At 42.0% G+C, this 23,031-nt stretch overlaps 2 protein-coding genes across 6 annotated transcripts in view; one reads left to right on the top strand and one right to left on the bottom strand.

Moving 5' to 3' along the window:
• LOC133576931 (seipin-like) overlaps positions 1-16,325 on the bottom strand; it is a 39,920-nt gene extending 23,595 nt beyond the window's left edge. For 2 of the 5 annotated variants that reach the window (XM_061930355.2, XM_061930354.2), the window contains exons 1-2: positions 11,662-12,019; positions 7,523-7,787 (exon numbers count right to left, since the gene is read on the bottom strand). In XM_061930355.2, the coding sequence (XP_061786339.1) occupies positions 7,523-7,787; positions 11,662-11,812 (416 nt within the window). In that variant the 5' untranslated portion in view covers positions 11,813-12,019. The other 3 variants (XM_061930359.2, XM_061930357.2, XM_061930356.2) reach the window with 3 other exon arrangements.
• On the top strand, positions 12,152-17,888 carry rnaseh2c (ribonuclease H2, subunit C). Its single transcript, XM_061930361.1, has 5 exons — positions 12,152-12,226; positions 17,000-17,183; positions 17,261-17,373; positions 17,449-17,568; positions 17,731-17,888. The coding sequence occupies exons 1-5, from the start codon at positions 12,155-12,157 to the stop codon at positions 17,752-17,754; spliced, it is 513 nt and encodes a 170-aa protein (XP_061786345.1). The 5' UTR covers positions 12,152-12,154; the 3' UTR covers positions 17,755-17,888.
• Positions 17,889-23,031: the final 5,143 nt, after the last annotated feature.

Consider the following 23,031-nt stretch of genomic DNA (forward strand, 5'->3'; position numbering starts at 1 on the left):
GAGGATTTTGGGGTAAATGGTAAAAGGGTTATACTTGTAAAGCGCTTTTCTACCTTCAAGGTACTCAAAGCGCTTTGACACTATTTCCACATTCACCCATTCACACACTGATGGCGGGGGCTGCCATGCAAGGCGCAAACCACAACCCATCAGGAGCGAGGGTGAAGAGTCTTGCTCAAGGACACAACGGCCGTGACGAGGTTGGTAAAAGGTGGGGATCGAACCAGGAACTCTCTGCCAACTGCGCCACGCCGTCCCCCGTGAGCAGTTCTTTGAGGTAGAGGGGGGCATTTCCATGGAGGCACTGGTGGGTTAGTAGGGAGACTTTGTATTCAATCCTGAGTGGAACAGGAAGCCAGTGAAGGGATTTGAGAACTGGTGTAATGTGGTCGTATTGCCGCACTCTCATGCCTTGGCTCCAAAAAGGTTGAAAAACACTACCCTAGTCAAGGTTTTTGGTAATCGGTCGTCAAACTACAATGATTTGCAAATCATTGTATTCCGTTTATATTTACATCTAACACAATTTCCCAACTCATATGGAAACAGGGTTTGTACATCAGAAATAACAGACCGACTTATTGATAGTAAGGGAAGCGTCTGAAAATCTGGGGACTAAATCGTTACCAAGAAATCTCTTCACCAATGTGTTTCTAAAGGTGTCTAATAACATGTCCTAAAAAGTTGAAATTCAACTCCTGGGGGAAACCTCATAAAAAGTCGGGGTACCAATAACCGATTTTTTGAAAATTTGAAAATGCTTAATTTGGCCTAAAGTAACTTGTGAGGGGTCAAACTAGGTTTTTTTTTTATGATCCTCAGTTCATTTGTAGCATTTGTTTTTCACTACAACTATTCCTTAGTGGAAAAACTGCCACACCCTTTTTTTCATTTACATAAAGTTGCATTTATTACAATTCGTTTCACATTATTCAGAGCAAACAGTGATCCCTCCTTGTGGAATGCTTTATGAGTCAATGTCTGCCTCTGAGTATTCATCACAAATGCCATTACCATGAATAGCATTCTTGCAGGTAATGCCTTGACAGACTCCACAAGCTGAGATGCACTTGACGCTATTCTTTTTGCAGCTGCATCGCCGGCTGCTGCAATCTCCATGGCAATTGCAGCTTGTGAACTGGCTGGAGTAGCTCTTCAGGAGCCATGGGGTCTAGAGTTGGAACTGGCTCATAACCATGAACCCCTATTGTCCATCCATAGTCACTGGGGTACAGAGACATGCTCTGTAGAAGGAGCCAGTCCCGAGTCTGTAGGTAGACACGGAGCGAAGGCTGTGCTTGTAATAGGGATGTCCCGATCCGATATTTAGATCGGATCGGCTGCCGATATTTGCCAAAAATTGCGTATCGGCAAGGCATGGGAAAATGCCGATCCAGATCCAGTTAAAAAAAAAACTCCGGTCCGTGTTTTCCAACGCACCGATTTAAATAATACATTCCACTTTTCTGCTGCTTCGTAATTTCCGTTCCGCATTTTCCAGCACACCTTCAACACATCCACAGGTCTGTGGAGTCTCACGCCGTTGCTTTTAGCTGCTGGCATTACACGACAGGCTCTTCTCACTCTTTCCTGTGTCTCCCTCTCACAGACAGCAAGCGCACCTTCTTACACACGTCACATACTGTCATGACACACGTCACATACTGTCACGTCATACATCACATACGTATACGTCCTCCCCGAGCAGAGAGGTAGCAGCATGGCTAACGTTAGCTGTGATGCTAGCGCAGCCGTGTGAGCAACGCTCCCTCTAAAGGTGCTCGCCTGTGCAATTGCGCACTGTTTAAGCGTCCTCTGCGCATAGCAAATCTATGCCACGCACAAAATCAAATAAAAAAATAAGGGCATAACAATTTTCGACACACGGACACGACAGAGAAAACCGTTTTCGTCATCATTGTTCAAATATTGTGACGTCTGTCGAGACGCTTATCTCCATTCGGTGCCACACGTCCACACCATCAAAATGCCGAGGCAAACATTTCCACATCAACACCGTATGAAAAAATTAGTGATTTTTTTAGTTGTGATTTCCTTCTCTGCATGAAGGTTTAAAAGTAGCATATATTAATGCAGTATGAAGAAGAATGTTTTAATGTAGACATGCAAGCCTTGAAAGAAAATTTTGAAAATCAAGACTACATTTCCTGCAAATGGGTGCATTTCTACCCTATATTTTAACTTTAGATTTATTCTCATATCAAACTCTTTTGGCTGTCTTTTTGACACTTACATCCGGCGCCCCCCTCCACACCCTGGTTTATAAATAATGTAAATAATTCAATGTGATTATCTTGTGTGATGACTGTATTATGATGATAGTATATATCTGATAGTATATATCTGTATCATGAATCAATTTAAGTGGACCCCGACTTAAACAAGTTGAAAAACTTATTGGGGTGTTACCATTTAGTGGTCAATTGTACGGAATATGTACTTCACTGTGCAACCTACTAATAAAAGTCTCAATCAATCAATCAAAACACATAGAATCATCATACTGCTGTGATTATATGCATCAAGTGTTCATTCAAGGCTGAGGCAAAATATCGAGATATATATCGTGTATCGCAATATGGCCTTAAAATATCGCAATATTAAATAAAGGCCATATCGCCCAGCCCTAGTTCAATGATGCCATTTCTGCTTGTCATGTATAATTTTGTCTATTTTGTGTTTATCCTTGAATAAACAGGTCAGTTTCTTGTTACCAACCATTGTGTATTATTCAAACTCCCCTAATTCAGCTGGCTAGTTGTTATCAAGAGTACTAAAACCCTTTTCAACATGATTCTGACAACTAAGTAGGCTAAATAACTTTAAACTTTAATACATGCTCGGATAGGCCAGTATCGGTCAGTATCGGTATCGGTCAGTATCGGTATCGGATTGGAAATGCAAAAACAATATCGGTATCGGATCGGAAGTGCGAAAACCTGGATCGGGACATCCCTAGCTTGTAACCAGGCAAAGTTTCCAGTTCCTTCATCAGTTGACAGTACAGCCATGCACCTTTGGCATACTGATTATGGCCTGCAGCTGCAAAGATGTCCAGCATCCAGGTAGCAATGCAGGACAGGTGCCCATCGTGGTCTGCAAGCCGCTCAGTTCGGATGAACAGTTTAATAACATTTACCATGTGGTGGTACTGCACCCAGAGTGCAGGTGTTCGTCCCCCTTTGGCGAGTCTTTTGAAGGTTTCTCCAAATCTCTGCTCAAACAGTACCACCACTGGATCTGTGTGACTGGCTCCCATCTTCCAATCAGCTACCATCTCCATAAAGGTCCTCATTCCAACAAGCTCCTCCTCAGTGAAGGCATGTTTCATGATGTGCTGATACATGGCTGCACTAATGAGGAGGTGAGCACGGATTGCCTTGTCCAAACACCCTCCATCCAGGATGTGGCTAGCTGTCGTACTCCCCGGATAAATCAGCTGGATCAGCTCTAGTAGTCCAGAATCCTCCATGATGTTACCAATGGATCCAAGGTAGGACTTCAGCAGATGAAACCCGCCCAACCTCGGAATGATGTGTAGATTGGCCTGCTTAATAATATCCACAGCCTTCAGCCAAATCGGAAGATCGAACGTCACTATAGTGACCTTGCCTGCAGAGAGCCGGATGTACTCTTTGAGAGTGGTGAAGATGGTGTTGTGGTCATTAGGGTTACCATCAATGACTGGGAGGAAATCAATCTGTGTGCTCTGCTTGACATTATCTGAATGGATACTCTTCATCCATCCATTCCAGTTGGTGTGTGGGAAGTCAGGATCCTGAGCTTTGATCGCCCACACTGCTGCCCAGAGTATATCACCCAGTGTGAGGAGTGGCTGGCTATGTATCAAAGAGGAGGAGAGTTCATCAATGGGAAAAAACGTGATGGAGTTTATTCCCTTCTGTTTCATGTTCATGAATGGAAGAATATTCACTTCAGCTTGCTTCAGGAGCTTAGCTTTGGCAAGGGCCTTCAATTTTACCCTCTGGACAGCTGCTGTTGTCCGCGGATCTGGCAAAGGTGGTGCCGGAGAGGTTACTTTGATCCAACCCATGGAATGCAAGGGAGTGTTTCCATGAATAGAGACAATGTTTAAATCTATATTGTCCCCAACAAACTGAGTGACTGCATTGCTTGCTTCATCAACACCCATGGAGACCACCTGATCATCACTTTCACTAGCTGTTGGAACTGATATATCCTCAAGTGCGGCATCTACTGCAACCTCATCATCGATCTGATCATCTGATTCTTCCACAATGGTATCAAGAGTGCCAGATGTATCTGGGATGCCATCTCCGTTCCTGTCATTAAGGTAGCAGTATTTGTAGTTTTGGTGCATGTTTGGTGCTAATGTTAAAGGGGAACATTATCACCAGACTTATGTAAGCGTCAATATATACCTTGATGTTGCAGAAAAAAGACCATATATTTTTTTAACCGATTTCCGAACTCTAAATGGGTGAATTTTGGCGAATTAAACGCCTTTCTATTATTCGCTCTCGGAGCGATGACGTCACGTTGTGACGTCACATCGGGAAGCAATCCGCCATTTTCTCAAACACATTACAAACACCGAATCAAGTCAGCTCTGTTATTTTCTGTTTTTTCGACTGTTTTCCGTACCTTGGAGACATCATGCCTCGTCGGTGTGTTGTCGGAGGGTGTAACAACACGAACAGGGACAGATTCAAGTTGCACCAGTGGCCCAAAGATGCAAAAGTGGCAAGAAATTGGACGAAATTTGTTCAAAATACGAGGGTGTGGGGAAAGCCGACAAAATGGTCAGTCGTTTGTTCCGCACACTTTACCGACGAAAGCTATGCTACGACAGAGATGGCAAGAATGTGTGGATATCCTGCGACACTCAAAGCAGATGCATTTCCAACGATAAAGTCAAAGAAATCTGCCGCCAGACCCCCATTGAATCTGCCGGAGTGTGTGAGCTATTCAGGGACAAAGGACCTCGGTAGCACGGCAAGCAATGGCGGCAGTTTGTTCCCGCAGACGAGCGAGCTAAACCCCCTGGATGTCCTGGCTCACACCGTCCCTTATGCCACCGAAGATGATCAAGAGAAGAATATCGACACTAGCTTCCCTGGCCTGCTGACATCAACTCCAAAACTGGACAGATCAGCTTTCAAGAAAAGATAGCGGATGAGGGTATGTCTACAGAATATATTAATTGATGAAAACTTTATTCATTACTCGCAGTTTTACGTAAATTATTATACATAAACTGTGTTTACCAATAATTTAGCTTAAAAACATTACAACACTTAAAAACAAACACATACCAATCGTTGGTTAGAAGGCGATCGCCGAATTCGTCCTCGCTTTCTCCCGTGTCGCTGGCTGACGTGTCGTTTTCGTCGGTTTCGCTTGCATACGGTTCAAACCGATATGGCTCAATAGCTTCAGTTTCTTCGTCAATTTCGCTTAAGCCGCTGAAATCCGAGTCTGAATCCGAGCTAATGTCGCTATACCTTGCTGTTCTATCCGCCATGTTTGTTTGTATCGGCATCACTATGTGACGTCACAGGAAAATGGACGGGTGTATATAACGATGGTTAAAATCAGGCACTTTGAAGCTTTTTTTAGGGATATTGCGTGATGGGTAAAATTTCGAAAAAAACTTCGAAAAATAAAATAAGCCACTGGGAACTGATTTTTAATGGTTTTAACCCTTCTGAAATTGTGATAATGTTCCCCTTTAAACTCATAACGTCCTCACATTGAAATGCCAATCAACTACAGCAACCATCACTAAACACTGACTTGGCCCATTCATCATGTCAAACATTAAAGAATAAACTATTATCTTTTTTATTTGATTATTATTACTGAATAATTATTATTATTCAGGTGTACTGGAGAGGAGGCTACGCCGGATAGTCGAACCTCGGATTCAGGAGGAACAGTGTGGTTTTCGTCCTGGTCGTGGAACTGTGGACCAGCTCTATACTCTCGGCAGGGTCCTTGAGGGTGCATGGGAGTTTGCCCAACCAGTCTACATGTGCTTTGTGGACTTGGAGAAGGCATTCGACCGTGTCCCTCGGGAAGTCCTGTGGGGAGTGCTCAGAGAGTATGATTTTGGCGGTCCGCTCCCTGTATGATCAGTGTCAGAGCTAGGTCCGCATTGCCGGCAGTAAGTCGGACACGTTTCCAGTGAGGGTTGGACTCGGCCAAGGCTGCCCTTTGTCACCGATTCTGTTCATAACTTTTATGGACAGAATTTCTAGGCGCAGTCAAGGCGTTGAGGGGATCCGGTTTGGTGGCTGCAAGATTAGGTCTCTGCTTTTTGCAAATGATGTTGTCCTGATGGCTTCATCTGGCCAGGATCTTCAGCTCTCGCTGGATCGGTTCGCAGCCGAGTGTGAAGCGACTGGGATGAGAATCAGCACCTCCAAGTCCGAGTCCATGGTTCTCGCCCGGAAAAGGGTGGAGTGCCATCTCCGGGTTGGGGAGGAGACCCTGCCCCAAGTGGAGGAGTTCATGTACCTCGGAGTCTTGTTCACGAGTGAGGGAAGAGTGGATCGTGAGATCGACAGGCGGATCGGTGCGGCATCTTCAGTAATGCGGACGCTGTATCGATCCGTTGTGGTGAAGAAGGAGCTGAGCCGGAAGGCAAAGCTCTCAATTTACGGGTCGATCTACGTTCCCATCCTCACAGGTCATGAGCTTTGGGTTATGACCGAAAGGATAAGATCACGGGTACAACCGGCCGAAATGAGTTTCCTCCCTTAGAGATAGGGTGAGAAGCTCTGTCATCCGGGAGGAGCTCAAAGTAAAGCCGCTGCTCCTCCACATCGAGAGGAGCCAGATGAGGTGGTTCGGGCATCTGGTCAGGATGCCACCCGATCGCCTCCCTCGGGAGGTGTTTAGGGCACTTCCGACCGGTAGGAGGCCACGGGGAAGACCCAGGACACGTTGGGAAGACTATGTCTCCCGGCTGGCCTGGGAACGCCTCGGGATCCCCCGGGAGGAGCTGGACGAAGTGGCTGGGGAGAGGGAAGTCTGGGCTTCCCTGCTTAGGCTGCTGCCCCCGCGACCCGACCTCGGATAAGCGGAAGAAGATGGATGGATGGATGGATTTTATTATTATTATTTTTTTACATATACCCTGCATGGTATGTGTGAGTAGGGGGCATTGTCGGGATGAGGAAAGGAGGTGTGGCCATTTTTCCACCAGGGAGTGCTCTTGGTGAAAAATAAATACTTGCAATGAACTCAGAATATTGAAGAACCCCTAATTTGACCCCTCACAAGTTACTTCAGGCCAAATTAAGCATTTTCGAATTTTCGAAAATCGGTTAATGTGCAGTTTTTTTTACAAACTTTCCCCCAGAAGTTGAATTTCAACTTTTTAGGACATGTTACTAGACACCTTTATAAACACATTGGTGAAGAGATTTCTTGGTAACGATTTAGTTCCCAGATTTGCCAAATATCCCATAAGATGACCTTACTATGAGGCCTAATGTGTCTTTTCCACTCTCACCTGTAGTAGTAGTGCACAGGTGTGGAATAGGCTGCCAGTGGCATGTAAGAGTAGTAGAAGCTGCCGTACAAAAATGCGGCGATCCAGAGCAGCAGCACCACCACGGAGAACACCACCACACCCTGCACGGCTCTCTGGAGCGTGCGGGTGATTGCAGAGTCAACCGTATCTTTGACCTTGGACAGCAACGCACCAAAAAGGAGGAACGGCTCATCATCGTCGTCATCATCTCCAGAGTGTCGATAACTGGTCTGATCCATTCTACCTACAGAGACAGCAAGCAGGTCGATTAGTGAGCGGAGAAGTAAAAAGACCTCCAGATGTTCCGTGCACGCTGCAGAGAATACCAAGAAATGTTATGATGTTCCTACTGAGAAAGATGCATTCTTCAGTGGAAGTCTCACAGGATGAACACAAACATCACATTGATGGGACTAAGAAGTGAGAAACCACTGAGTCCAATTTCACTTCACAGGCATCAGATGACTTAGTGAGTGGTTCAACACGGGCCAGTTTAGTCCTGCTGGAACTGGGAGGTTGGAGCCATTTTCCTTTTAATATATACTTCTAAAGCACCACTTGGGGTTTGTGCTACTATTATAGTGCCACTTGGGGTTTGTTCTACTATTATAGTGCCACTTGGGAATTATTCTACTATTATAGTGCCACTTGGGGTTTGTTCTACTATTATAGTGCCACTTGGGGTTTATTCTACTATTATAGTGCCACTTGGGGTTCGTTCTACTATTATAGTGCTACTTGGGGTTTGTTCTACAATTATAGTACAACTTGGGGTTTGTTCTACTATTATAGTGCCACTTGGGGTTTATTCTACTATTATAGTGCCACTTGAGGTTTGTTCTACTATTATAGTGCCACTTGGGTTTTGGTCTATAGTGCCACTTGGGGTTTGTTCTACTATTATAGTGCCACTTGGGAATTATTCTACTATTATAGTGCCACTTGGGGTTTGTTCTACTATTATAGTGCCACTTGGGGTTTATTCTACTATTATAGTGCCACTTGGGGTTCGTTCTACTATTATAGTGCTACTTGGGGTTTGTTCTACAATTATAGTACAACTTGGGGTTTGTTCTACTATTATAGTGCCACTTGGGGTTTATTCTACTATTATAGTGCCACTTGAGGTTTGTTCTACTATTATAGTGCCACTTGGGTTTTGGTCTATAGTGCCACTTGGGGTTTGTTCTACTATTATAGTGCCACTTGGGGTTTATTCTACTATTATAGTGCCACTTGGGGTTTGTCCTACTATTATAGTGCCCCTTGGTGTTTATTCTACTATTATAGTGCCACTTGGGGTTTGTTCTACTATTATAGTGCCACTTGGGGTTTGTTCTACTATTATAGTGCCACTTGGGTTTTGGTCTATAGTGCCACTTGGGGTTTGTTCTACTAATATAGTGCCACTTGGGGTTTGTTCTACTATTATAGTGCCACTTGGGTTTTTTCTACTATTATAGTGCTACTTGTGGTTTGTCCTACTATTATAGTGCCACTTGGTGTTTATTCTACTATTATAGTGTCAATTGGGGTTTAATCTACTATCATAGTGCCACTTAGGGTTTGTACTACTATTATAGTGCCACTTGGGGTTTGTTCTACTATTATAGTGCCACTTGGGGACTATTCTACTACTATAGTGCCACTTGGGGTTTATTCTACTATTATAGTGCCACTTGGGGTTTTTCTACTATCATAGTGCCACTTGGGGTTTGTTCTACTATTATAGTGCCACTTGGGGTTTATTCTACTATTATAGTGCCACTTGGGGTTTTTCTACTATCATAGTGCCACTTGGGGTTTGTTCTACTATTATAGTGCCACTTGGGGTTCGTTCTACTATTATAGTGCCACTTGGGTTTTGGTCTATAGTGCCACTTGGGGTTTGTTCTACTATTATAGTGCCACTTGGGGTTTTTCTACTATCATAGTGCCACTTGGGGTTTGTTCTACTATTATAGTGCCACTTGGGGTTTGTCCTACTATTATAGTGCCACTTGGGTTTTGGTCTATAGTGCCACTTGGGGTTTGTTCTACTATTATAGTGCCACTTGGGGTTTGTTCTACTATTATAGTGCCACTTGGGTTTTGTTCTATAGTGCCACTTGGGGTTTGTTCTACTATTATAGTGCCACTTGGGGTTTATCCTACTATTATAGTGCCACTAGGGGTTTGATCTACTATTATAGTGCCACTTAGAGTTTGTACTACTATTAAAGTGCCACTTGGGGTTTATTCTACTATTACAGTGCCACTTGGGGTTTGATCTACTATTATAGTGCTACTTGGGTTTTGGTCTATAGTGCCACTTGGGGTTTGTTCTACTATTATAGTGCCACTTGGGGTTTGTTCTACTATTATAGTGCCACTTGGGGTTTTTCTACTATTATAGTGCTACTTGTGGTTTGTCCTACTATTATAGTGCCACTTGGTGTTTATTCTACTATTATAGTGCCAATTGGGGTTTGATAAATGATAAATGGGTTGTACTTGTATAGCGCTTTTCTACCTTCAAGGTACTCAAAGCGCTTTGACACTACTTCCACATTTACCCATTCACACACACATTCACACACTGATGGAGGGAGCTGCCATGCAAGGCGCTAACCAGCACCCATCAGCAGCAAGGGTGAAGTGTCTTGCTCAGGACACAACGGACATGACAAGGTTGGTACTAGGTGGGGATTGAACCAGGGACCCTCGGGTCGCGCACGGCCACTCTTCCACTGCGCCACTTGGTGCCACTTGGCGTTTGTTCTACTATTATAGTCCCACTTGGGTTTTTGCTACTATTATAGTGCCACTTGGGGTTTGTTCTACTATTATAGTGCCACTTGGGGTTTATTCTACTATTATAGTGCCACTTGGGGTTTTTCTGCTATCATAGTGACACTTGGGGTTTATTCTACTATTATAGTGCCACTTGGGGTTTGTACTACTATTATAGTGCCACTTGGGGATTATTCTACTATTATAGTGCCACTTGGAGTTTGTTCTATTACTATAGTGCCCCTTGGGGTTTATTCTACTATTATATTGCCACTTGGGGTTTTTCTACTATCATAGTGCCACTTGGGGTTTGTTCTACTATCATAGTGCCACTTGGGGTTTGTTCTACTATTATAGTGCCACTTGGGTTTTGGTCTATAGTGCCACTTGGGGTTTGTTCTACTATTATAGTGCCACTTGGGGTTTGTACTACTATTATAGTGCCACTTGGGTTTAGTTCTATAGTGCCACTTGGTGTTTGTTCTACTATTATAGTGCCACTTGGGGTTTATCCTACTATTATAGTGCCACTAGGGGTTTGATCTACTATTATAGTGCCACTTGGGGTTTATTCTACTATTACAGTGCCACTTGGGGTTTGATCTACTATTATAGTGCCACTTGGGGTTTTTCTACTATTACAGTGCCACTTGGGGTTTATTCTACTATTATAGTACCACTTGGGGTTTGAACTACTATTTTAGTGCCATTTGGGTTTTGTCCTACTATTATAGTGCCACTTGGGGTTTGTTCTACTATTATAGTGCCACTTGGGGCTTGTTCTACTATTATAGTGCCACTGGGCGTTTGTTCTACTATTATAGTCCCACTTGGGTTTTTTCTACTATTATAGTGCCACTTGGGGTTTGTTCTATTATTATAGTCCCACCTGGTTTTTTTTCTACTATTATAGTGCCACTTGGGAATCATTCTACTATTATAGTGCCACTTGGGGCTTGTTCTACTATTATAGTGCCACTGGGCGTTAGTTCTACTATTATAGTCCCACTTGGGTTTTTTCTACTATTATAGTGCCACTTGGGGTTTGTTCTATTATTATAGTCCCACCTGGGTTTTTTTCTACTATTATAGTGCCACTTGGGAATCATTCTACTATTATAGTCCCACCTGGGTTTTTTTTCTACTATTATAGTGCCACTTGGGGTTTGTTCTACTATTATAGTGCCACTTGGGGTTTGTACTATTATAGTGTTTATTGGCATTAAGGTGCTATTTCAAGGCAGCCTAAGTAAGAGAGAGTTATCCCATCATGCACACATCATGTAAACAAGTACAAGTACTGTAACTAAATCTGTTCATTTTTTATTTAGAATAAATGGTCTTACCTGAGTTGTGTGTTGATTCATCAGCAAACTTCTTGGTCTGTGGCTCAAACGCCGTCTGGATGAAAAGTTGTGACGAAGAACCTCCCAATAGTTCCTCCCCTGCCCAACAAGCCAAATGGAACAGAGTTCTAAGGAAGAGAACACAACACATGACTATTTTTGTCCGACCCCATTTTGTAATACTTCATGTTGTCAGAAATGTTGACATTTCTTCCACATTGTGCTAATAGTATTGGGGACCTCGGTCACAAATTGCAAAGGATACGATAAATAAACAGCTCTTTTACATCCATCGTAATTGAAGATGGGTATAAATCAAAAGCAACAAATTTAAAGACAAAACGCATTAAAAACAAAAGAATCTTACAAACTCAAACAGCAATTCTGTTCCTCACCTGTAGGAGGAGAAACCTCTTCACGCAACATAATAAAACCGCCAAAATACATTTGAGCGTCGAAGAAGAGTTTTTTTTTTTATCCAATCAGATGCTATATGCTAATCAACCCGGAACTCGCGGCGGCGTCCTCTTTCAAACAATCTGTGGACGTTGGAGGCACGTATCAGGTAAACAAAACACGTCATCCATCCATTTCCTACCGCTTGTCCCTTGCACGGACGGCATATGTCTTCAACTAGTGATGTTTAAATATCATGTAATACTGCAAAGGTAAATACAGTAGTAGAGTGTCGCTACAGTACGTGAACATTAACAAGACGCACATGTGTTCGTGCATTGTGTTATTTACAAGAATAACATTCACATTAAATATATAGTGATGGAATAACATCCACATTACATATATAGTGATAGAATAACATCCACATCAAATATATAGTGATAGTATGTACCATAGACATCTTATAAGTAGAAGCAGCATTGGCTGCTGTGACGCGAGAAATTGGGCCGGCGTCTTGAAGTGGTGACGAGGAGCCGGCGAGCAGCCTAAACTGACAGTTGACTGGTAGAAAACAAAGATGCTAAACTGACAGTTGACAGGTAGAAAACAAAGATGCTAAACTGACAGTTGACAGGTAGAAAACAAAGATGCTAAACTGACAGTTGACAGGTAGAAAACAAAGATGCTAAACTGACAGTTGACAGGTAGAAAACAAAGATGCTAAACTGACAGTTGACAGGAAGAAAACAAAGATGCTAAACTGACAGTTGACAGGTAGAAAACAAAGATGCTAAACTGACAGTTGACAGGAAGAAAACAAAGATGCTAAACTGACAGTTGACAGGTAGAAAACAAAGATGCTAAACTGACAGTTGACAGGTAGAAAACAAAAATGGTGTTCAGCATTTTCCTGCTCAAATGAGCGGACTGTTGAGAATAGGAATCGGGGGATTACTTTTCACAAGTAAGATTTAACATTAACGTACTATTGGTTGTATTTTGTGAAAAGAATATTACCACAGAGTTGAGAAGGAGCAAAGATCTTCATAGTACTGAAATCGTAGCCGCATCTCTGCAAACCTATAGTGGCACCATGCCTTCAGTGTGCATATTGTATATAGTTCTCCGCAAACCTATGAAATGTTCTATTTTGTCTTCATTATTTTGTCAGAATGCACCAGAATGCTTCATGTGTATGTGAAAATCACAAAGAAATCTTCTGGGGGAGGATGACCACCCTACAGGGGTTTGGTTTACAAACTTTCAGCCCCACCTAAAACAAAATACACCAGGCGCCACTGACTATGATACATTCTCATTTTAGGCAAAGTCTAAGACAATACTTTCTTAACAGTATAATTGTAACCAGGAATAAGTCTTCAAGTAACAATATTCAAATACTAACATTGTTGGGTAAGACAGAATTTGGTTTTATTCTGAATCCAGTGAAACAAATTGGTGGTTTTAGCTGATATAAAGACTTTCAGGTGTTTATATATGTTTATGTTTAAGTATTTGGCAAACGCTTTTATCCAAAGCGACATGCATCAAAAATACATATAAAACAATCACTGTAAACATGATCATTTAAAGGAAGAATGTAATACAAAATATCAATACAAAGTGTCAAGACAGAATAAACTCTCTGCTGCTGCAGCAACAGAGATACAGTATATAAGATATATAGCTATCTAATGTATTCATACATTGTTTTTGTAGCATGTATATATAACCTAATCATATTCTTTCTTCAACTTAAAAATAGCTGACCGTTTTTTCCCCCTTCTCTGGGATTATATTCCCAATTTTGATCTGGGACGTCTGGTCACTCATAGCATATAAGAATATTCTATTACTGTTAAGCAAACTATGAATAATAAAACATGTGTCCTTTATCATAGCTACGAATGACAAAAAAGGTCGTGAAAATCAGTGGTATTCAGTGAATAAAATTAAAAAATTAATTAAATGCAGCCACTACTTGCTTGTCTTGATGATATCAAGGTCAGGATGGGCCTGAATTTCTTAAATTTCAATGGAAAGAAGACCAAAGTAATAGTGTTTGGACCTAGTGGTACCTGTGAGCTACCCCCTGTTGACTTTGGCCCTTCGGCTTTGCACGTTAATGGTCACCAACCTGGGCTTTGGTATTGACAGTAATTTTAAATTGGAGCGTCAGATTGGCACAGTGGTGAAAGCCAGCTTTTTTTTTTATTTACGTCAGCTGGCCAAGGTTAAAAATCTTCTTTCTAGGCAACAGTTTGAGACAGTAACCCATGCCTTTATCACATCTGGGCTGGATTACTGTAACTCTTTTGTATTTTGGAATTAGTCAATCCTCCCTCTCATGTCTGCAGCTGCTCCAAAATGCAGCTGCCCAACTTTGAACTAACACAAGAAAAAGACACCACATTACTCCTGTTTTAGCCTCCCTCCACTGGCTGCCTGTGTCTTTTAGAGTCCATTTTTGAAATAATTTTACTCGTTTTTAAATCCTTACGTGGTCTTACCGTGAATTGATTAACGTACCATGAATTTATTAACGTGGACCCCGATTTAAACAAGTTGAAAAACTTATTCGGGTCTTACCATTTAGTGGTCAATTGTACGGAATATGTACTGTACTGTGCAATCTACTAATAAAAGTTGCAATCAATCAATCAATCAATTGCCCCACCTTACCTCTCTGAGCTGCTCCACCTCTATGCCCCCACCCGGGCCCTCGGGTCAGCTGATCAGCTGCTCCTGGAGGTGCTCAAATCAAAGCGCAAGCTCAGTGGGGACAGAGCCTTCTCGCGGTTTAGCTCGGTTGGTAGAGTTGCCGTGCCAGCAACTTGAGGGTTCCAGGTTCGATCCCCGCCATCCTAGTCACTGCCATTGTGTCCTTGGGCAAGACACTTTACCCACCTGCTCCCAGTGCCACCCACACTGGTTTAAATGTAACTTAGATATTGGGTTTCACTAGAGAAAAGCGCTATATATATATAATTCACTTCACTTCACTGTTGCAGGTCCCAAACTCTGGAACCATCTCCCACTCCATGTGAGACAGGCCCCTTCTTTGGCTACTTTCAAGACCCTTCTTAAAACCCATTTTTATTCACTGGCTTTTAACCGAGCATGAGACTGTAAACTGTTTTAACTGCTTTTAATCTAACAAATTGTTCTTAGGATAGTTTGTATTTGCTTTTTCAATCTGTATTTTACCTCAGTTTTAAAGGGGAACATTATCACAATTTTAGAAGGGTTAAAACCATTAAAAATTAGTTCCCAGTGGCTTATTTTATTTTTCGAAGTTTTAAATTTTTTTTTACCCATCACGCAATATCCCTAAAAAAGCTTCAAAGTGCCTGATTTTAACCATCGTTATATACACCCGTCCATTTTTCTGTGACGTCACATAGTGATGCCAACACAAACAAACATGGCGCATAGAACAGCAAGCTATAGCGACATTAGCTCGGATTCAGACTCGGATTTCAGCGGCTTAAGCGATTCAACAGATTACGCATGTATTGAAACGGATAGTTGTAGTGTGGAGGCAGGAAGCGAAAACGAAATTGAAGAAGAAACTGAAGCTATTGAGCCATATCGGTTTGAACCGTATGCAAGCGAAACCGACGAAAACGACACGACAGCCAGCGACACGGGAGAAAGCGAGGACGAATTCGGCGATCGCCTTCTAACCAACGATTGGTATGTGTTTGTTTGGCATTAAAGGAAACTAACAACTATGAACTAGGTTTACAGCGTATGAAATACATTTGGCAACAACATGCACTTTGAGAGTGCAGACAATTAATATATTCTGTAGACATACCCTCATCCGCTATCTTTTCCTGAAAGCTGATCTGTCCAGTTTTGGAGTTGATGTCAGCAGGCCAGGGAAGCTAGGGTCGATATTGTTCTCTTGATCATCTTCGGTGGCATAAGGGACGGTGTGAGCCAAGACATCCAGTGGCGCAGTGGAAGAGTGGCTGTGCGCGACCCGAGGGTCCCTGGTTCAATCCCCACCTAGTACCAACCTCGTCATGTCCGTTGTGTCCTGAGCAAGACACTTCACCCTTGCTCCTGATGGGTGCTGGTAGCGCCTTGCATGGCAGCTCCCTCCATCAGTGTGTGAATGTGTGTGTGAATGGGTAAATGTGGAAGTAGTGTCAAAGCGCTTTGAGTACCTTGAAGGTAGAAAAGCGCTATACAAGTACAACCCATTTATCATTTATTTATCATTTAGCTCGCTCGTCTGCGGGAACAAACTGCCGCCATTGCTTGCCGTGCTACCGAGGTCCTTTGTCCCTGAATTGCTCACACACTCCGGCAGATTCAATGGGGGTCTGGCGGCAGATTTCTTTGACTTTATCGTTGGAAATGCATCTGCTTTGAGTGTCGCAGGATATCCACACATTCTTGCCATCTCTGTCGTAGCATAGCTTTCGTCGGTAAAGTGTGCGGAACAAACATCCAATTTCTTGCCACTTTCGCATCTTTGGGCCACTGGCGCAGCTTGAATCCGTCCCTGTTCGTGTTGTTACACCCTCTGACAACACACCGACGAGGCATGATGTCTCCAAGGTACGGAAAACAGTCGAAAAAACGGAAAATAACAGAGCTGATTTGACTCTGTGTTTGAGAAAATGGCAGATTGCTTCCCGATGTGACGTCATCGCTCCGAGAGCGAATACTAGAAAGGCGTTTAATTCGCCAAAATTCACCCATTTAGAGTTCGGAAATCGGTTAAAAAAATATATGGTCTTTTTTCTGCAACATCAAGGTATATATTGACGCTTACATAGGTCTGGTGATAATGTTCCCCTTTAAATGTTATTTTTTAGTCTGTCCTTTGCCTGTATTTCTTTGTGGTGTACAGCCCTTTGTTCTTCACCGGTGGTTGTTTTTAAAGGGCTTTATAAATAAAGTTGGTATGGTATTACCTTTTAAGATACGCAAAGGGTTTGGACCGGGCTGCAGGATGTCCTGTTCCAGCAACGTGACCCGGGTCGACGCATCATCTGTGGGCCAAGCCCCCCGGCAACCAGTGCACATGATCCCCTGTGAGATTGAGCACAACGGGCCGGCGCAGGTCTCCCAGTACTTTACAGCTGCCGTGAAGGACCGAAAACACGGTAGACTACATTTATTGATGCAGTTTTTTCGAAATTGTCATTTGATCATTAATTACTGCATGTTTTTCCCCCCTTAGAGAAGACTGTGTCGTTCAGGGGTCGCGGTCTCAAAGGACAGGAGCTGACCTGTCCACAAGGCTACACTGGACTTGTCCTCAAGGAGATAAACACGACCAGTTCTGATCAGGAGGTAAACTGCCATCTTGCAATGGAGCATTGGTGATAAAGGATTTGGTGACCGCCTTTCACTTCTGTTTGTGTGCAGGACAGGACCTTAAAGGTATCCTCAGTGTTTGACAAGCTGACTTACTGGAACCTGGAGACACCCCCTAACTCTGACGACGCTGTGGTGATGGCGATGGACTGGCCTGAGCTTGCTGCAGCGGTGAATGATTTCCTTCTAAAAAGACAGCACATCTTTATTAGTACACGCCAAAAGAAGCATCTGTACTCTTAAAACTGCCAATGGATATCACGTGACTCACCTCTTCTTGTTTTTGTTAGGATGTGGATGGAAGTTTGATATTTATGTTTGCTGTCTTAACAGATTCACGGAGCAGTGGACGACTAAAGAAAGTCCTGGTTGAAGAATAAAGGTTTTGAAACACAACATTCTTAGCTGGTGACTAAACAAAGTTCAAATGAGTGATTGTTACAGAGCAAAAACAAATTGAGTATTTTGTACTGAATAAACAATTACTTCACTTCAATGTTATTACTTCAGCACACTTACAATTAATGGATATACTCAGTTGTCCATGACAACCAGTAAACAATATTACTTCTTTAGTGTATTTTCAACGTTTAGATAATTTAACAGTGTTGCAAGACCTACTCAGAAACATCTAAAATATATACCGTATTTTTCGGAGTATAAGTCGCACCGGAGTATAAGTCGCACCTGCCGAAAATGCATAATAAAGAAGGAAAAAAACATTTAAGTCGTAGAGTATAAGTCGCATTTTTTGGGGAAATTTATTTGATAAAACCCAACACCAAGAATAGCCATTTGAAAGGCAATTTAAAATAAATAAAGAATAGTGAACAACAGGCTGAATAAGTGTACGTTATATGACACATAAATAACCAACCTCGAACGTGCCTGGTATGTTAACGTAACATATTATGGTAAGAGTCATTCAAATAACTATAACATATAGAACATGCTATATGTTTACCTAACAATCTGTCACTCCTAATCGCTAAATCCCATGAAATCTTATACGTCTAGTCTCTTACGTGAATGAGCTAAATGATATTATTTGATATTTTACAGTAATGTGTTAATAATTTCACACATAAGTCGCTCCTGAGTATAAGTCGCACCCCCAAACTATGAAAAAAACTTATAGTCCGAAAAATACGGTACTTCTATCATCATAATTTACAAATATTCACATGGTCAACAAGACTATGATTAATACTGATGTGAAAAAAACCCATTTTAAGCCATAGGTAATTCTTTAAAAGCTACTGTGGAGGGAGGTGTGGCCAGCGCACCTGCAGGAGCAAAGGTCACCGCCTCTGTCTATGGTGCTGAGGACGAGCACCATCGGATAGGGGCGGGGCATGTGCTGACGGCGAGACACAGCTGGCAGGTGATTATATTTCACAGGTGGTTGGTGTTAATCTAATCATCTGTTGTTTTTAACAGTAATCGGCCGGGAGCAGGAGGATAGAGAGGATACGGACGTGGCTGAAAAGTCGCGTCCTGCTGGAGAGAAAACTTTTGATAAAATCTATGTACATTAAAACCTGGTTAAAAACTGCACGCTTGGCTCTGGTGCTGTGTCTAACAGTGGACCTGGTGGGAAGCAACTTCCACAGCTACGTTATATATTAGTGCTATCAAACGATTACATTTTAAAATCAGATTAATCACGTGGTTGCTCCATTAATTAGGAATAAATATTTGTTTTTGTAGTGCGGCGTGGCGAAGTTGGTAGAGTGGCCGTGCCAGCAATCGGAGGGTTGCTGGTTACTGGGGTTCAATCACCACCTTCTACCATCCTAGTCAAGTCCGTTGTGTCCTTGGGCAAGACACTTCACCCTTGCTCCTGATGAGTGCTGGTTAGCGCCTTGCATGGCAGCTCCCGCCATCAGTGTGTGAATGTGGAAATAGTGTCAAATCGCTTTGAGTACCTTGAAGGTAGAAAAGCGCTATACAAGTATAACCCATTTATCATTTAGTGTTATTTTCTTGGAGTAATACCACCCACTGCCTTTTTAAGCACAGTGTGCTCTTCTTTATGTGGCACTCTGTTCCAATATGGCCACGCTCAATAGTAAACAAACAAAATCGTTTTTCATCTCCATTATTTCATTTCGCATAAGCAACGATACTTTACCATCACGTTTCGTGCAAACAAATAACCCGCCCGTTTTACCAAAACAAACAAAATCCACGTTATTGTGGACCTGCTACTTATTTTATGTTATTAATGTGCTATATGAAGATGAAGTGCTTTGAGAAAAAGTAAACTCCTTCCTGCAGAGTACGTCAAATACTTGTGTTTTTTTATGACATAAATATCTCACGGAGAGGGCCAACGTGCTGTTAAGCATCTTCGGTATTGCCGTTTGCTTCTGCAGTCTGTCGCTATCGTATCAATTGCACAAATGCGCGACAGTAACACGACTTAGAAGGTGTCGCCAGAGATGTTTCAGCGATTTTGAGCAATTCTGCGCTGCAGATGGGAGTAAAATTGTGTTTAAAAATTTTAATCAGACAAAAATTGATTAGGGATTAGTAATCCACAGTAATATGTTCATTTTGACAGCCCTAGTAAATAACATGTTCATCTTGTTGCTTGTACTCTATGTTTATGTCAGACTTTTGGCACATTTCATTAAAAACACCAAATTATTCAGCATGGTAAAACAACGCATTACAAGGTCAAATATGTCACAATAGAAATGATAGTTTAGGTGCCTCTTGAGTCTACAACACGGTTAGCTTTGATTAGCACATTTGTGAAAAACACACAACACACAAGACTGTCACACAACATTGTCACAAACCTCCAGAATGGTCGCGTTTAGTTTAACATATATAAACCGTAAAAGCAAAAGCATACATCTTCAGGGTCCTGGTGGTTAATATGGCACTAACAAATGTGTATTTAATGATGGGCCTCAAAGCTAATTGTTGAGAAGGGATTACATTTTTAGGCCATATTATAAGAATACTAAAATGATACATTTAATCCCATCAGGTGTGTAGTGTAGGTACAGTCGTAGTCAAAAGTGTACATACACTTGTAAAGAACATCATGTCATGGCTGTCTTGAGTTTCCAATCATTTCTACAACTCTTATTTTTTTTGTGATAGAGTGATTGGAGCACATACTTGTTGGTCACAAAAATCATTCAAGAAGTTTGCTTCTTTTATGAATTTATTATGGGTCTACTGAAAATGTGAGCAAATCTGCTGGGTCAAAAGTATACATACAGCAATGTTAATATTTGCTTACATGTCCCTTGGCAAGTTTCACTGCAATAAGGCGCTTTTGGTAGCCATCCACAAGCTTTTGCTTGAATTTTTGACCACTCTTCTTGACAAAATTGGTGCGGTTCAGCTAAATGTGTTGCTTTTCTGACATGGACTTGTTTCTTCAGCATTGTCCACACGTTTAAGTCAGGCCATTCTAAAACCTTCGTTCTAGCCCGATTTAGCCATACCTTTACATCACATGGACAAAGATAAGACCTTCTGGAGGAAAGTTCTGTGGTCAGATCTAGGGATGTCCCGATCCAGGTTTTTGCACTTCCGATCTGATACCGATATTGTTTTTGCATTTCCGATCCGATACCGATACTGACCGATACTGGCCTACCGAGCATGTATTAAAGTTTAAAGTTATTTAGCCTACTTAGTTGTCAGAATCATGTTGAAAAGGGTTTTAGTACTCTTGATAACAACTAGCCAGCTGAATTAGGTGAGTTTGAATAATACACAATGGTTGGTAACAAGAAACTGACCTGTTTATTCAAGGATAAACACAAAATAGACAAAATTATACATGACAAACAGAAATGGCATCATTGAACTAGGGCTGGGCGATATGGCCTTTTTTTAATATTGCAATATTTTAAGGCCATATTGCGATACACAATATATATCTCGATATTTTGCCTTAGCCTTGAATGAACACTTGATGCATATAATCACTGCAGTATGATGATTCTATGTGTTTTGATTGATTGATTGAGACTTTTATTAGTAGGTTGCACAGTGAAGTACATATTCCGTACAATTGACCACTAAATGGTAACACCCGAATAAGTTTATCAACTTGTTTAAGTCGGGGTCCACTTAAATTGATTCATGATACAGATATATACTATCAGATATATACTATCATCATAATACAGTCATCACACAAGATAATCACAGTGAATTATTTACATTATTTATAATCCAGGGTGTGGAGGGGGGCGCCTGATGTAAGTGTCAAAAAGACAGCCAAAAGAGTTTGATATGAGAATAAATCTAAAGTTAAAATATAGGGTAGAAATGCACCCATTTGCAGGAAATGTAGTCTTGATTTTCAAAATGTTCTTTCAAGGCTTGCATGTCTACATTAAAACATTATTCTTCATACTGCATTAATATATGCTACTTTTAAACTTTCATGCAGAGAAGGAAATCACAACTAAAAAAATCACTAATTTTTTCATACGGTGTTGTCGTGGAAATTTTTTTCCTCGGCATTTTGATGGTGTGGACGTGTGGCACCGAATGGAGATAAGCGTCTCGACAGACGTCACAATATTTGAACAATGATGACGAAAACTGTTGTCTCTGTCGTGTCCGTGTGTCGAAAATTGTTATGCGCTTATTTTTTTATTTGATTTTGTGCGTGGCATAGATTTGCTATGCGCAGAGGACGCTTAAACAGTGCGCAATTGCACAAGCGCGCACCTTAGAGAAAATGTTGGTCACACGGCTGCGCTAGCATCACAGCTAACGTTAGCCATGCTGCTACCTCTATGTGACGTATGTCGTGACAGTATGTGACGTGTGTAAGAAGGTGCGCTTGCTGTCTGTGAGAAGCACAGACACAGGAAAGAGTGAGAAGAGCCTGTCGTGTAATGTCAGCAGCTAAAAGCAACTGCGTGAGAATTGTGGATGTGTTGAAGGTGTGCTGGAAAATGCGGAACGGAAATTACGGAGCAGCAGAAAAGTGGAATGTATTATTTAAATCGGTGCGTAGGAAAACACGGACCGGAGTTTCTTTTTTAAACTGGATCTGGATCGGCATTTTCCCATACCTTGCCGATACGCAATTTTTGGCAAATATCGGCAGCCGATCCGATCCAAATATCGGATCGGGACATCCCTAGACTCAGATCAGACAAAAATGGAGCTGTTTGGCCACAATACCAAGCAATATGTTTGGAGGAGAAAAGGTGATGCCTTTAATCCCAGGAACACCACAACTACCGTCAAGCATGGTGGTGGTAGTATTATGCTCTGGGCCTGTTTTGCTGCCAATGGAACTGCTGCTTTACAGAGAGTAAATAAGACAATGACCTGCCAATTCTTCAGGACAAGCTAAAATCATCAGCCCGGAGGTTCGGTCTTGGGCGCAGTTGGGTGTTCCAACAGGACAATGACCCCAAACACACGACAAAAGTGGTAAAAGAATGGCTAAATCAGGCTAGAATGAAGGTTTTAGAATGGCCTTCCCAACAAGTCCATGTCAGAAAACCAACACATTTAGCTGAACTGCACCAATTTTGTCAAGAGGAGTGGTCAAAACTTCAAGCAGAAGCTTGTGGATGGCTACCAAAAGCGCCTTATTGCCAAGGGACATGTAAGCAAATATTAACATTGCTGTATGTA

This window comes from Nerophis lumbriciformis, linkage group LG36, assembly GCF_033978685.3.
Source record: "Nerophis lumbriciformis linkage group LG36, RoL_Nlum_v2.1, whole genome shotgun sequence".
NCBI lineage: Eukaryota > Metazoa > Chordata > Actinopteri > Syngnathiformes > Syngnathidae > Nerophis > Nerophis lumbriciformis.